Here is a 17,207-nt window from a genome sequence, read left to right on the forward strand (position 1 = left end):
GCCGGTGCAGGGCAGGGTGGGACCGCTCTGCTGGGGTATGGGCGAGCGCCCAGCGTACCAGGCTGATCGAGGAGCGATGCCGCATCAGTGCCCTCGCCGCTGCCATGCAAAGTTTGTGATGCGTGGTGGGGGGTTCAGGAGCGGTTTTGCTTCCTTTTGGACTGCCGTGCAATTCCTCGTACCCGTGACAGCATGTCTGTGACTTGCAAACACCGCTGCTATCCCTTGAGCCCTTAAATGCAGCCTTTCAGCAGCTACGATTTTCCTCCCTTTCAGATGGGGATCAAATGTTCCTACCAAAAATCTCTGGTTCTTTCAGTCCTCAAGGCTTTTGAGTGGGAGTGAACATCGCCGTCCGTGTAATTGATTTTGCAGGGTGCCAAAGTTTTTTTCCCCCTTGATATCAACTGTGAACACTTTAGAGAGGAAACACCTTCATTCATAAACGCTTCTCAAACATTGTTTTTCTTTCACTTCCTCTCGGTCACATACTGTAGGTTACATGTGTTTTTGTGTGATTGCAGAGGTTAGTGTTTTTTGGGGGTTTACAGCTGTGGTTTTGGTTTTTTTCCACCTCCACTCATGGGAGGACAAATATCTTTACACTTGACTACGATTATTGTTTTTCCAATTCTCTTTTCCTCCTTAAACTGTTGTCACAAAGCTTTAATAGATAAGCATAAGATAATCTAAATGTCATGTTCAGTAATAGTGCAGTGCAGTTCAGGTGCTTCCATCCAGCCAATTGAAGCTTTTATCATCAATCGGCGTTTGTCTTGTACTTGCCACCGGTACGTGAGATTAGTATTAAAGTGTGCAGTTTTTAAGTTATTCTCCATCTTTGTGTTAAAAAAAGTAACAGCTGCAGTTGTCATTCCGTACTGGCTCTCTTTGGACTATAACATCCATCAGTGTGCTCAGCTGACTTTGTTTGTAATCATTTACAAAGAAAGTGTCATTCCATACTCAAGTCTAATCCTCTGTACTTGTAAGACGCACCAAATATTACGAGTTGTTACTGTGGATGTTACCTATTTTTGAAACATCGGTGTGATTGGGTGGAGAGACTGTGAATGAGCTGTTTGTGTACCTGCGACATTCATGCTTCTTGCACTTCTCACGACGGCTTCACACATCCAAAAAAAATATATTCCTCTACACCAGAAAAAAATCCCACCAGAGACATCTGCATTGCTGTCAATTTCAGATATTTACGATCGATGTCCTCGTATGAGAAGATAACCTCTTTCTCTCTCTCTCTTTATTTTTTGCAGTATCACCCTCTGTCTCTGTGCAACACAAGCGAGGATGAACGACAAGAAAGTGACTTCATCACCATTGTCAAACTGGAGCACAGGGTACCCCGCTGTCTGCCGCTGCTCGATAAGGTACGGATCACACACACACACAAACACACACACACACACACACACACACACACCGTTGAAAATGCTTCCCGCCCTGAGAAACTCCCCTCTCCGTTACCCCTTCCCCTCTCAGACATGCCAGCAGACAGATATTCCGTCTTGCCATCATGTCTTCTCTCCACTACCCCTTTCCGCTCTTGGATTTAGCCCTTTTTAAAGAGAATATGGTTTTAGAGGGAACTATTTGGCAGGAACTTAATGTTTTGTTCGGGACAGTGATCTTTCAGAGCGAGGGCTTGGACAGGAGGGGGTGGGCTTAGCTCGGCGCTGCTATGTAGCAAGTGGCAGTGAGCCCTGGCTTTGGATGTAAGACTTTTTCAAGCCCCAGCTGTCACTGGTCCGATCCCAGCCAGCCGGCCAGCCAGCCAGAACCAGACACTCTGCTTCCCTCTAATATGAACGCAGCCAGAGCTCCATGGATTCCGCCCACGATGGTTTAGATGTATGTGCGACTGACCTAAATCCCCCTTGTGTTTAAGTATCCTGCCATACACACTGGCTGGTGTAGCCTGACTTTAAAGTAGTGTGATTTAAAACTGTTGCTATTTTTTCCCCCCTTGTTTTTTTCAAGTGGTGACAAATTAGCAGGCAGGAGTATAGTTAGGCGACTGCCTTTTTTTAGCCTGTGTTTTCTTTTCCCCTAATTTAAAGCCATGTTTAGGAGCTGCCAGCCGTGGTGATGATGTAGAGACATTCCCACACTTCCCCGCTCCTTTCTTCCTCCTCCTGTTGCTCCTCAAGCGGGCCGAAGGTGGGGTGGTGATGGTGGTGGTGGGGTTGGGTTGTCACTCAAGGCTCCAAAACAGTTCTGATTAAAGCCTTAATGGCAACACTATGTTGTCCCATAAACAAAACACGGTCTCTCCCCCATGCAAAAGTACCCTGGAACAAAAGGCTGTTGCTTCCGAGTGCTTTCTCCCTCCCTACAGATCGCCTTTGAAATCAGGAGAAGTGAAGGATGGGGGGTGGTCTCTCTTGTTGTTTTTGTCAACTGGAAAGTATGTGTCGCAGTAAACTCCGCTCCAGCCACCTGCATCCTCGCTTCCGTAGCGAGATTCAAAGCTTTTCGGTCGTGGTGGATTTATTGGGGGGGGATTCATCGTGCAGCTGTTGAAGAGTTTGGCCTTTCGAGGAGGATGAATCAGACTGCTTGGGATGTGCGGTGCTGGGTCAGCCGTGGTCTCTGGATGGGACTTGTTTACAGTTTAGTCTGGCTGCAGCCCGCCCCGTTGATCTATAGATACCTCGACGGCCACAGAGGGTTCGTGTTGCACCGCGCACACTCGGAATAGACTGCAAACCAAACAAAGTGAGCCTCCAAACCTTCATGGATAAGGTTTCATTGTTGTCCTTTGTTTTTATTTTGGTTTTCAGAGGTTTCTCTCCTCGGCGACATTATGAACATGGGTGATTCCTTTGCTTAATTTGCAGCGATCTGTGCCGTCTCTCGCTATTCGCTTCACCGAGTGGATCCCATAGTACCCCAGAAGTTTATCTGTGAGGATGTCTGTGCCACGGGACGGTCTTCAAATTAAAAGGAAACGCTTTCTGCAGACACCCTCAATGAGAAGTTGTGCATTTAATCATCGCCCTCTCCTGGTGCATTCCGCGCTACTGGCAACCTCTCACCCACATTCACATATTTGCATGAAATGAGCAGTTTTCGTACGTGGAAGTACTGCTACTCCAACTTTGAAGTGGAAGTCTTTAATAATCCTATGATGCGGTCATCTTAGAAGGATATTGTTCATCACACACAAGTTGAATTCCCGAAAGAAATATTATTATGAAACCTGTAGGAAACAAAATTGAACCACATATGGGGAACAATAAATTATACTTATTTTAAAGGAATCTTAAAGGCATACTATAGTGATTTTTCTCAAATTAAGAAAGGTTTAGAAAAAATTATTATTGATTGTGATTGGCTCCTCTTTTTTTATCTCTTGGCCTCAGTTTAGGCCACACCGTGGCATATATATATATATATATATATATATATATATATATATATATATATATATATATATATATATATATATATATATATATTTTTTTTTTTTTTGTAATTATTCTGGGGGTATTTTATGCTTTTATTTGCCTTTATTTATTTATATATGTATTTCAGGGCATTTGCGCCCATGTGGTCTGCGCCCCAACCACAATTTTTGAACGCACCTTTACATGGTCAACTTTGAATAATCTAGAATATGACTCGCCGTTGCTTCCTACCGATCCGTGTTTCAGATACAGCTCTCTCTTTGTGCAGTTGAGGATCAAAACCCTCCTCCGCTCCTGTGATTTTGCATCATTACACAACACAAGTGGAGGCTACAGCCTTCCTCTGCCAGCATGTCGTGCTAGAAGTGATCCGTCTGCTTTCCACTAGCCAGCCCGGCTTTTGCTGTTTACACCAAAGCCCTGGAAAGGTTCTCAAGCTAAGTCACGGAGCGGCACGTGACTCGATGAGGAAAAGGCGTCGCAGCGGGTGCCAGTAGTGCTCAGTAGTGCTACTCTAAACGCCACGCGAGGCTGTAATCTGTGCTCTTGGAGACACCGAGCTGACTTTCCCCCCCTAAGAATCCACGTTTTTTTATGCAAACAGCGAGCTTTTACAGTGATCGAGTCTTCGGCCCGTGTCGGAACTTGTTGACTCTCACAGAAAGCCTCGCTTATTGATTCTGCTCCTCTCAGATGAAAAGGGTTACGGGCTGATTGTGCAGTAATCCTGTTTAAACGCTCTAACTCACTCATGTACTGTATATGTGGTTATGTGTGTGAATACTGTGTGTGTGTGTGTGTGTGTGTGTGTGTGTGTGTGTGTGTGTGTGTGTGTGAATACTGTGTATATTACTTCAAATGTGCCTTCCAAATTGTTCCTCTATCCGGTACAAAGGTTGCCACTTTGTGACGAGGCGGATCCAAAGACGGTGTCGGTCTCAGGGATCGAGAGGCAAACCGCACTGATGGTGCTTGTGTGGTATTTGTGATGTCATAACAGTATATGATCATATTCAGTTGTAATTACTGTAAAACAAGACAGTTGCTGGCATCCATCTAATACTAAAGGCGTGATAGTGGTATTAAGACCAGGTTTTCCAAAAAAGTAGTTTTAGCTATAGGTCAACTGGTAACTGGGTTTATGTATATATATATATATATATATATATATATATATATATATATAAATGGAGCGGTCTCTGCCCTGCGAAGACATTAAGTTATTCCTCATTTGATTAACCATTTGATTTACTGTTTCAAAGTTATCTTAAAGCTAATCCCCCTCTGCAGTCCCAAACATGAGCATGCCCATGTCATTGTCATACACAGAAGAAAATAGCAAATGTTTAGTGGGATGAATGTGGGAATAGAGAACTTATTAAGCTTGTGTTAATGCAAAAAATAAAAACTAGGGAGTTGAAATATACTACTTTTTGAAATAAATTAAGTTTTAATTTCATCTTTTTGGAGGTAAAAGAAAAAAATGTAAAAGCTTTTCTCTTTTCCAAATTGATTAGAGGTCAAACGAAATGCAGAAAGATTTTTATTTTACACTTTTTTTTACATTTTCGTTATTTAACTGATGATATATATTTTTTTTCTAGGAAAAAATAGCCACCAGCAGAACAGATCGCGGAAATGTAACAACTACTGCAGCTGTAGAATGGGTCACTAAAGGACGGATAATAATAAAAATACTTTGCTCTGCACAAACTGGTCCGAATGGTGGAATCCGTCCTCTAGTGTGGTCTAAACTTTCAGGCCAGGAAGAGCCGTCCCAGTGACAGGAAGTGTTTGAAAACAAGGGAAGCCCATTGAAGGGAGAAATAAATCACGGCCCCTCATGACAATGTTTTTGTCTCCTTGTGTCTGATCGTCTGTAGGGGGTGACACTGACCTCAGGCCATCCCCGCCTGCTGTTTCTTTTAGCAAAGACAGGGGCTGGAAATGCAATGGCAGCTGCCTCTGGCTGCTTGTCCTCCAGTAGCCGAGTCCAACGTCTCCAGTTCATCAGAGACGAGTGGAGCGGGAGGAACACAGGGGAACATCTGGAAAAAGGGGGAATATTTCAGCTTTTGAGAAGTTAATGCAAAAAGCAGCAGGTACACAATGGACATTTTGGCTTGTATGAAATGCTTCAGTGTTAGCAGACTTCTGGGTTTTGCTTTGATTTCTCTCCCGAGGAAATTCTTTATTTGCTCCTCTCTGCCAGACAGTTGCACGGTTGGCCTCAAAGGGATGAACTATAACTTTGTGTTTCTTTCAATTAGTCAAAGTTGGACTCTTTGCAAGCGACCATGCACCTCTGAAACCACTGCATGCACCTCAGAGCACTCTTTTTACCTTTGAAGCACACAAAACACACGCCACAGTCTTCTTCCTGTTTTCAATATGAGAGAAACTATAAACCGCTGCAGAAGAAGTTTGAAAACCGCACAGTGACATTTCCAAATCTGTTTTCCTGTCATAGTCCTTCTGCTCTTTGTCAGACAGGTTTACGCTGCTGTCGTCATCTCATCTTGAACACAACAGCTTCAAAAGTGATGTGGAAGTAGCTTTGGGCTTATTTTTCCCCCTTTTCTATCAAGCGGCAGCGTCACTGTCCTAAATATTTCTCCTGCTTTTAACTGCTTTAAGGACATTTCCTCCGTTTGGCACCATATGTGTCATTCCTTCTCTCTTTAGAAACGACAAGACTAACTGACCGTCTGTTTGACCCTGACGACAGTCTTTTCCCTCCCATTTCCTCTGCTGCTAAAGTTAGCTGCTGTCCTAGCTCATATCAATGCGAAGATAACTCAGGAGGAAGTACTCAGCTCTGAATCCAGCAGTGTAATGGCGGCCTTCTTTTCACTCATTAAGGCTCATATGGTACCCATGATGTCATTTGATTAGCCTGTCGTGTTTATTCTGTTTTATATCTTACAGGGTGTTGTGACTGTCAGGGTATTTTCCCGAGCCAGCGTCCTCTGTTTCTTGTTCCTTTCATGATGAATCAGATATTAATGGGGAAGCCACTCTCTCAGGGTTTTTGATAAATCCAAACAATGGGCACTTTTGTGAGGCCGTTCCCTGCACAAGCAGAATCACAGTTCATTATTTTTGAGCCTCGGAGCTTCATTCATACCGTTGACATTTCAAATTCTAAATCAATGTTTGAATGAATAAAGGGGAAGCTCAGATTAGTATTATACCAGAAGTGAAAATTATTGAAAAAGAGATAGATGACCACAACGGATTTTATCTAACCAAATATTCTGCTTCAAGTCATAGTTGTTGGCATTTAGCCTTTTAGAAAACTACATTTTCTTTCTGGTTTGCTGTCCGGCTTGCCGCAATGATGGTTTAATTAAAACAAAGAATACATTCTGTAATCTGTGACTAAATTCATTCAATCCGGTTAATTCCCTTTATCTGTCAAATTACTTGATTTTGGTGGAGGATTTTTGATTCTTTTTGGGGTGATGATGACGTAATAAATATGACGACAGATTTTGTTTGAAAACTTCATTAGAAGTAAATTGAATGTAAAAGAATGACATATTGGAAGGTAGCGCCTTTTCTTTCCAACTCAAAACAGTTTGGTTTGTGCGCACGTCCTTGTAGAATTCACCAAAATCAAAAAAAGTGCCGGCTACCAAAAGGGTCAACTCAACCTAGAACGACGTTTGAGAGCGAAGAAACGAGCCGTCAGTCGTAATGGATGCTTGTGAAGTATCTGCTGCGTTAGAAGTCCAAGGACGGGAAAGCAGAGTGATAAGTTTTCTGTTGTCGTCGCACATTCCCGTGGGACTCAGACAAATAATATTTTGCACAAGGCAGAGCCCTGAGCGAGTGGAATATCATTCAGGTTCCAGCCGCTAAAGGGAACCTCGGGCTGCTCCGTGTTGACCTCGGATTGTCTGGGAGGGCCTGTACACGATTTCTCATCAGATTTTATGCTTATTAGGTGCAGATGGCTGCTGTATTCATGCTGCTCTTTGTTGTTGATGCCGGTGTCCTCCTTTTACCACCTGAGTGCCTGTTAATCGGCGGGAAACCTGAGGTCAGCAGCCGGTCGCGGTGCTAATTCACAGACATGGTGGAATCTGTGGGCGGGGGGAGGGAGGGTTGTGCGGAGCGGTACCTAAACTGTACGCCGATGTACATTTAACACAAGTTCTGTGCAATTGGGGGGGATTAGCAAGTGTAGGATCAAGCTTTTATCGCTGGGGGGAGACCTTTCAGGGCGGGCTTGGCTTCGTCAGGGGCCCGACAACTGAGAGGAATACTTCAGGTTTCCCTCCTCAATGAGAAAGTGCATTCCTCTTTTTTGTCGCCACTTCAAAAACAAAGTACGTGTGCTTTGCATTTTGCAGTCACTTGTTGCTTTTTTTTGGAACAGCGGTTTTGGTTAAACAAGCATTGAGTTAAATTTGTCTGATTCAGGTGAGCAGGTGGTTAGATGAATCTCAGGGGATGGGTGGAATTAGGTCTCCTCTTGTCTCACTGTGGGGTAGGAAAGTGGGTTGGGGTGCTCGGTGTGATCTTTTTTACCTTTGGGGCAACGGGGGTGAATCCACACAAACATACGCGGAAGAGGAATTAAAGCCGATTGGCGGCTATTGACACTCCCATCTATCCATCACATGCCACACTTGATGGTGCAACTCACCACTGCATTCCTACAGTTACAAAACAACACTAACTGGCTACTAAAATCAGCTTAAAGCGAGCGCTCATGTCTTGTCAGTTCATTAACAATCAATCACACACAGTTTGAACCTGCGGGTTTACCAGCAGCAGTTGAACCACAGGTCTTCCAGTTGAGCAGGATCACCACCCAGTGAGAAGGTCAGACAGGCCCACAGGTCGCAGCTTAACAGATGTCACCTTGACCTGCGGCGTTGTTGTTGTTGGGCCTCGGTGCAGCGCTGTCATTACTCCCGCAGACAAGGCGTGACTGATTTTGCAGAGAGTGCTGCTTCTCTGCCGCCCTCTCTCCGCTCGTCCCGTCACCTTAAATAGGTGGAAAATTCTCTCGTTTCTTTCTTATAATAAGCTGAGAATTCCCCACCGTTTCCAGTCTCACTTGTTACAGACAGGACCCTACTGCACTGTAAATCATCAACCAGGAATTTGGTGGACTCAACTAATATTTTTACACCGAACATACGTATGTGTTTTAATAAACTTCAAGTAAATTGAACTGAAAAATTCTAGTTTTTATTTCACGGGTCTGTTCTGAGTTCATTTGACTTCACTTGGGTTTGATGTCTGGCACCGTGTTTTTGTGCACAAAGTCGAGACAAACTGTGCTGATACTGTAGGATACTGTCAGTATATTAAACTGTAATTATCATAATCGTTATGATCTTAATTGCATCTTCATTATTTTTATCTTAAATAATTGCCTCCTTGAGCTGAAGCTCTAGGTGTTGGTTAAAGGGTCAAATCAGCAACCAAACTACAGTAATTAAGGTCCCCTTGTTTATACACCCCTTCACCTCAGGCAGTGTCTCTGCCTCACGTCTCTCCCCTGCACCCCCTTTAACTACAGTGCCGGACGATGGAATATGATGGAAACTTGCTGTGTGTCTTTAATATGTGTAAAGACAAATTGAAAACAATGCTGGTCGGACTTAAGGTTGGCATCAAAAATCATCATGGTAATTCTAATCGAACAAGGTAATAGCAGCAGCCTCGCATGTCGTCTTTGAATTAAAGGTGCTTTATTTGATATTAAGAGCATTAATATAGCAGCAAACTATTTGTAAAGACATAGTGTAGTAATGTACCTACATGTGTGTGCAGAGCATGAAGTCACTCTCCCTCTGTGTGTGTGTGTGTGTGTGTGTGTGTGTGTGTGTGTGTGTGTGTGTGTGTGTGTGTGTGTGTGTGTGTGTGTGTGTGTGTGTTTGTGTATGTGTTGTAATCTGAGCTTCTCTGTTCTTTGTTGACGTATTCGGACCACCACTCTGCACCGCTGTACGGCGGTAGCGACAGCATGGTCAAGGAAGTGTAGCACCCACCCTCTGCCTGCTCTTTATCCACTGTTAGCACTGTTAGCTGTTAGCTGGTCTCAGTCGCCACCATGTTGAGAGCAGTTGAGAGGCAATAGAAATGCTCCCAATCTCGTATATGGCACCTTTAAATCAGAAACATCTGTAAGTTATTCGTGTCAAATGAAGAACTAAGACACAGACTGACCTAACGGTTGCTGATTCAACTAAAATCAACTAAATGAACTTATCTCAAATTCATCAAACCTGCGGTTTGTTTTACAGACTACTTTTAGCGACGCTAATCATACAAATGAAGTTCAGTTAACTTGCGTTGTTAAGGCAGCAGGGAAACAGTTTTGAGTTGAACCAGCATTGAATGGTCTACGGTGTACTATCACACAAAATGACCCTTGAAATGAGCAAATTTACACAGAAAACATGGAATTATCTCAGCTGACTGAAATGCTTGGCTGCAACACTAAAGGCTAATCAATCCAGACTTTCCTGTAAGAGAAAGGAAAGAATATTGCACAAGTAATTGTGTGGTTACACACTAGGGTTGCAAAGGGGCAGAAAGTTTCCGGTAAATTTCCGGAAACTTTCCATGGGAAGTTAAGCTTGGGAATTTTGGAAATTTTGAACATTTTTTTTTTTTTTGCAAAAGTTCTTTTGCAAAAGCATACAACAGGGAACTTAAATGTAGTTGAGAACAAGACTATGCAAGTCTAGCTCAGCTGGACCCTGGATGCAGCTAGTTGGGAACATTGTCTGCCAGAAACGTAAACATAAAACGTTCTGTTGTTTTTGAACGTCTTTGTCATTACAGCATATTGATTACTTGGTAAACTGAAGCCATGTTCATTTTAATACCAAGTTTATTTGTATACACTAGACTAACTTTTTACAGCAGTGAGAGTAGGATGTATGTACAGTTGTGGTCAAAAGTTTACATACACTTGTAAAGAACATAATGTCATGGCTCTCTTGGGTTTCCAGTTATTTCTACAACTCTGATTTTTCTCTGATAGAGTGATTGGAACAGATACTTCTTTGTCACAAAAAACATTCACGAAGTTTGGTTCTTTCATGACTTTATTATGGGTTAACAGAAAAAGTGACAAAATCTGCTGGGTCAAAAATATACATACAGCAACATGAATTAGCAATTTTGGTGACTTAGAAAGTTGTGTCAATGAAATGAGCTTCATAGCATGGCCTCTTAACTTCTTGTGAGTGATTATGAGTGACTACAGCTGGTGACTTCTCTGAGGCCATTTAAATAGGGCTCATTGGATACAAACGCCCACAAACGCTACAATGGGAAAGTCAAAGGAGCTCAGCATGGATCTGAAAAAGCGAATCATTGACTTGAACAAGTCAGGAAAGTCACTTGGAGCCATTTCAAAGCAGCTGCAGGTCCCAAGAGCAACAGTGCAAACAATTGTTTGTAAGTATAAAGTGCATGGCACTGTTTTGTCACTGCCACGATCAGGAAGAAAACGCAAGCTATCACCTGCTGCTGAGAGAAAATTGGTCAGGAGGGTGAAGAGTCAACCGAGAACCACCAAAAAGCAGATCTGCCAAGAATTAGAAGCTGCTGGAACACAGGTGTCAGTGTCCACAGTCAAGCGTGTTTTGCATCTCCATGGACTGAGAGGCTGCCGTGCAAGAAGGAAGCCCTTGCTCCAAAAGCGGCACCTTAAGGCTCGACTGAAGTTTGCTGCTGATCACATGGACAAAGATAAGACCTTCTGGAGGAAAGTTCTGTGGTCAGACGAAACAAAAATCAAGCTGTTTGGCCACAATGCCCAGCAATATGTTTGGAGGAGAAAAGGTGAGGCCTTTAACCCCAAGAACACCATGCCTACCGTCAAGCACGGTGGTGGTAGTATTATGCTGTGGGGCTGTTTTGCTGCCAATGGAACTGGTGCTTTACAGAGAGTAAATGGGATAATGAAGAAGGAGGATTACCTTCAAATTCTTCAGGATAACCTAAAATCATCAGCCCGAAGGTTGGGTCTTGGGTGCAGTTGGGTGTTCCAACAGGACAATGACCCCAAACACACATCAAAAGTGGTAATGGAATGGCTAAATCAGGCTAGAATTAGGGTTTTAGAATGGCCTTCCCAAAGTCCTGACTTAAATCCCATTGAGAACATGTGGACAATGCTGAAGAAACAAGTCCATGTCAGAAAGCCATCAAATTTAACTGAACTGCACCAATTCTGTCAAGAGGAGTGGTCAAAGATTCAACGAGAAGCTTGCCAGAAGCTTGTGGATGGCTACCAAAAGCGCCTAATTGAAGTGAAAATGGCCAAGGGACATGTAACCAAATATTAGCACTGCTGTATGTATATTTTTGACCCAGCAGATTTGATCACTTTTTCTGTTAACCCATAATAAAGTCATGAAAGAACCAAACTTCATGAATGTTTTTTGTGACAAAGAAGTATCTGTTCCAATCACTCTATCAGAGAAAAATCAGAGTTGTAGGAATAACGGGGAAACTCAAGAGAGCCATGACATTATGTTCTTTACAAGTGTATGTAAACTTTTGACCACAACTGTATGTCCACACAAAAGTACACCATCACCTTGATTATTCGCGGCTGTTGGGGTCCATCAAAAAGCGCGAGTTGGGCGACTTATCATAAATAAAAGTGATTACTGCAAATGAAAGGCTGAGCAATAAAAACGTAATTCAAAACTATATTTTAAAGATGTATGGAATGCAGCACATGCTGTGTTTCTTTGCAAAGGATGTAGCTAGCTATTGTAAACCAATTTTTTTTTTTCTCAACCCGACGTGATCAAATACGTCAAATGAAAGTATTCCTCCATCACATGCACACTACAGCAGGGCTATTGAGGCCACACTACTGCATTTGAGCAATGAAAGAATAAAGTTCTACTCACAAATGGATTAAGATAAAAATTCGTATTAGCTTGCTTATGACAAAACAAAATGTTGTTTTTTCATGTTTTGTCATATATGACAAGGTAAATTACCCCAAAATTTCCAGTTTATTCACGTTAATTCCCGTTTATACCCGTTAATTCCCATGGAAAGTTTCCAACTTTGAATATTCCCGAAATTTTGCAACCCTATTACACACACACACATACAAACATGCACAAACACTGCACATTTGCCCATGTGAGCTCGTATGTGCGCAGGCCTGCTTATCCACTCCCTGAGGGCGAGCACGCCACCCTCTCTCGCGGGCCCGCTACTGCCATCGGAGAATGCAAAGTGTTTGCGTCTCAAGGGCTTTATATTAGGGCGGCCCATCTCTCACTTGTCACTTCAAAGGGAGTGCGCGGGGGTCAGGGTTTCATCAGGCTGTCGTTGGCGCAGGCAGCCGGAGAAAAATGCTGCCCTAAAAATAGAACGCCGTGTCATGCTCATAAAGACAGACAGAGGCCAGATGATACCATTCGGTGCCAAACGGCTGTTATTAAAATCCCTCCTTCCCCAAACACCTTCGGCCGGTTACGGGGGGGAATGGTGTGTGTGTGTGTGGTTGCAGCCATGGTGAGGTGAGGTAGTGATGGACAAAGTGTTGGGACAGATTTTGTCACACGCAGAGAGGGAACAATGTTTGTGCACTTCCTTATCAGCTCAGATTTTTGGCATTGCCGGTCGGAGTTCATTCTTGGTTCTCACTCTGCCTGCGGAGCTGAAGATGCTTTTTTCCACAAAGGGATGGCAAATGGAATCATATGATGAGTGCTTAATGACCCTCCAGTTACAACTGTACTATATCACTGCCTCTCCCCGATGAATGAGGCGTTCATAGGGCAGTGACTTATTATCACTGCTGTATTAGTCCTTTGATCTTCCAGCAGTTTGAACCCTGGAGTTTTGTAAGGGAGGGGGGGGGTGGCTTGTCAAAATAGCTCTGCAGATGCGGATCGGGCCTGGTCTTGCCCCGGCTATGGGGGAGAAGGAGAGGCCTGGAGGTGTGCAGAGGCACCCGTGTGCTGGAAAACCTGACTACAGAGACGTTACACTTGAGGTCCCACACACCTTCAACTACATCAAAGAAATGATTATCTCATATTTGTTAACGTATCGGTAGTATTTTTGTTCGGTCCGTCGGCAAGGAATGTCCTATATGCGCACTGTGGGGTCACTTGAGTTTCGTCTTGAATGTGAAGGTGCTGCCCTTGAATCCCCCGCTCAGCAGCCACACGATAAAACACGAGATGTCGTTCTCAGCCAGGACATTCCTCTATTAATGACAAAGGCGACCGGTAAGCCCCGTGGTGAAACATGACGAGGGAGAGGAGAAGAGGAGAGAAAGCAGGAGAGAGCCAAAGGAGGTGAACGGGTTGATTCGAAGGGGTGGGTGGGCGAGGCCAGAGGGCGACCCACGCCGGTCCCGTCTGTCTAGTCCCTCAAGGTTACATCTAGCAGGTCAGAAACAGGACCGTTGACAGGAAAATTTGTTGCTTTGATTGGACTTTCTCACGTCTCTCTCTCTGTCTCTCTCTCTCTCTCTCCTCCCTTTTTGTTGTCACCAGTCTCTCTCTCTCTCTCTCTTTCTCTCTCTCTGCCACTCACATTCCCCTGTGTTTGCCTACCTAATTCTCTTTCCACCCTCCCGTCCTCCATCGGTGCGTCTGGCACGTCCCAGTTCTCATTGTGCAGGCTGAGCCGCTGGCCCTCTTTAAGATCTGCATTAGAATGTTGTTTTTATATAGCAGCAAGCGGAGGCATGTGGAGTCTCTTTTGAACTGCTCGGCAAACAGATGGAGGTTTTCACGCTGCCTTTATGAGATTAAGTGAAACATTCCCATTAAAAAAAAAAAAAGAAGAAGAAAAAAAAAGACATCTCCCCGTGTCCCTCCACCGTCTCTTTTCTCTTCTTTCTGTCTTCATCTCTGCCTCTTTTTTTTTTCTTCTTTTTTTTTTTGGCCCGCCTCAGGCTTGGGCAAGGGCGCATTGCTGGTGAAAGTGAAGTGGAAAGTAGACAGGTTTGTGTTACCAATAACTACTTCCCCAGGCAAGCAAGCAAGCACCAAGCGTCCCCCCAGAGTTTAGAGCGAACCGGCAAACAGGTCTTGTGAGTCCGACACTGCAGGCGGAGGGAGCGAGTTCTTGTTGCTCTCCTCTGCAGTGTGAACCTGTTTAACTCTGACTCAGGTAGAGTAGTGCCAAGTGACCCCCCCCCCTTTTTGACAGGGGTTTGACGAAACAGATTCACAGGGCAAACAGTGAGGCTCTACAGTATGTAATACACTAGGATACAATGAGACTATTTAGACTCAGATTTGCATGGGGCTATTAAGCGTGGTTATTAAAAAGATTGATTTTTTTTTTTTATTGACCCTCATCTCATGAGAAAAGTGTTTTAGAGGCCAGATAACATTCAGAAAGTTTGGTGCAGACATTCATCCCCCTCAGAATAAATTGTTATCACTTTGATGATTGCTGAACTGTCCTCTAGCGCCATCATCAGCTCAATCTTTTAATTGATCATCTCAAAGCACCACAGTAGCACAACCTCACAGAGCTGCTAGCATGGTCCTCAACGCTTAGTCTTGTTTTTGCTGAAATGTAGTAGACATATAAACACGAGGTGAAGGGACTCTAAGCCCAAAGATCACTTTTTTAAAATAACTTTTCTCATTTTCTTATATTCTTATTTGCAGGTGATTGTAGACTAATGAAAATATACTGATTGATATTGTATTCTATTTCTGCCAATAGGTCCCCCTAAATGCTACACACTGTACCTTTAAGTACAATTTCAAGCCACTTACACTCCGCTAGATTCATACCACCATGTTCATTTGGCAGCTATAGTAATTAGACACAGCACTGCGGGTTATGAGTCTCAATTTAAAATTTTGAAACATGTTAAAAAAAGCCATCAATATACAAAACTGTTACTTTCTACACAATGGTATTGCTACTTTTACTTTACTACTTACAGTAATCTACAGTCAGAATGTAATGCACAGTATTTGTGAAATCTAACAAAGGGGTGATTATTTTTTTTTATATCTTTATTTGTGTCTAGGTTTACCTCATGAACAGACAGTGTGTGTGTTCAATTGTCACTGTGCTGGTTGTGTGTGTGTGTGTGTGTGTGTGTGTGTGTGTGTGTGTGTGTGTGTGTGTGTGTGTGTGTGTGTGTGTATTTGCACTGCAGAAAAACACGGCTTACTGCACGGCCTGTTCCAAGAACGAATTCCTGGGGGCTTACAAGAGCTGTTGAATGAGATGGAGGGCTCAGGGCAGGAATGATGGGAGGGAAGGAGAGGAGGGAGGCTGCTCTACGCTGTAGGAGGGTTGTCAGGCTCTCACTTACAGGCCTGATTAAATAACAGGATGCTTTATGAAAACAAGAACATTATCTGCCTCTTAAAAGGCCGGGAAAGGCCCTCTAATTGGCTTCCCTCAAGTCTCTGTGTTGCCGCCTGTCGCTAAAGAGAAAAAATAAAGAATCCTCCGCCATGCCCTGGCCACAGTGGGAGAAATAATGCTGGACACTTTCTCTCCATCCTCTAGTTATACTCTCATCACTGCCATAGGAATGTATCAACATACCGATACGGAGCCTACAAAGCAGTCTTCTTTCTCTCAAAGGAGGATTATTCCGAGCTGAATCTCTTGATTGAGTGCGATACAAACAATAAAGAGATAGTGGCTCCTCTGTGGGATCGGGCAGTTCCTCATGTGGCGACTTTCACAGTTGAGGTTTTATATTTACAAAGGAAAAAAAGAGCCCTCTAGATGTTTGGAGAAGTGAGAAGAAAGCGTCAGAGATGGGGTTTGGCATGTTTGAGTGCGTACGTCCAGAGATCTAACACTCCCTCTTTACATCTCTTTTCCTGCCTTGTAACTCAGGTGGTTTACTTAATTATACTTATTACCGTCAGGAACTCCTTGATTAAAGTATCTCGACAGTTTCGGCTATAATTTATTTCACAAGTATTTTGCATGCTTACACAGCCATAGTTGTTTGTAGAGATGGTTTGTTGTAGCAGCAGTCAGTGTTGGTGAATGTACCATTGGATAAAAACATGACAATGTCAAAAATGCGACGTCGTTTTTACGCTGGTGAGATGCTTGCCGACAGATTCTCTTTCTTTTACCTTCTGACTGATCCACGCTGTCTGTTTCCCTCTGTTTTCAGTCTCCATGCTAAGCTAAACTAACCATTTCTTGGCTCTAGCTACATATTATCATGCAGATGCGATGTTATTCTTTTTTTACTCATCAAGAAAGCAAAGCTTATTTATGCAAATCTAGAGATATTCCTTTTATTCCACAGCTTCTCCGTCTTCAAAATCACAACACTTTTTTTTTTTACATGTTTTACTGGCCGTGAAACCTCCCCTCTGCCCGGGTATCGGGCTGGGCTGGGTTTAAGAAGTGAAACGGGAGGTCACGTGGTGCCGTGTGTGTGATCGATCGAGCCTCTGGGCTCCATCACTGGCAGCCACATCTGTCCCGGCTCTTTGATGTTTCGGGGGACGTGTTTAGCAGGTGATAGCGTATCAGATGACGTTGGTCTTTCTCTCTCTCTCTCGCTCTCTCTCTCTCTGTCGCCCTGTGCTTCGCCTTTCAAATGCGTGTCCCGGTGTAGCCGGGGCCTGCTAACGAGAGGGGGACGAGGGGAGTGCAGAGAGGAGGAAGAAGGAGGGCGGGCTGAGCTTTAATGCTATTTGTTCTCTCGACGACCTCTCTCACCTCCAGACAGGCAGATCGGGTTCATAACTTTTTCCAGTGTCTCTCTTGCTCCACTGCACGAGAAGAGTGGACGAGCCCAGCTTCTGGATT

At 43.7% G+C, this 17,207-nt stretch overlaps 1 protein-coding gene across 3 annotated transcripts in view; it reads left to right on the plus strand.

Annotated features, from left to right (window-relative positions):
* Positions 1-17,207, plus strand: part of LOC137886815 (E3 ubiquitin-protein ligase RNF43) — a 76,384-nt gene that overhangs the window by 47,629 nt on the left and 11,548 nt on the right. For all 3 annotated transcript variants that reach the window (XM_068729452.1, XM_068729453.1, XM_068729454.1), the window contains exon 2: positions 1,275-1,388. In XM_068729452.1, coding sequence (XP_068585553.1) covers positions 1,275-1,388 — 114 coding nt within the window. The remainder of the gene's footprint in view (positions 1-1,274; positions 1,389-17,207) is intronic.

Source organism: Cebidichthys violaceus, unplaced genomic scaffold, assembly GCF_023349555.1.
Source record: "Cebidichthys violaceus isolate CVI_PGR_0920_01 unplaced genomic scaffold, fCebVio1.0.p SCAF_46, whole genome shotgun sequence".
Classification (NCBI taxonomy): domain Eukaryota; kingdom Metazoa; phylum Chordata; class Actinopteri; order Perciformes; family Stichaeidae; genus Cebidichthys; species Cebidichthys violaceus.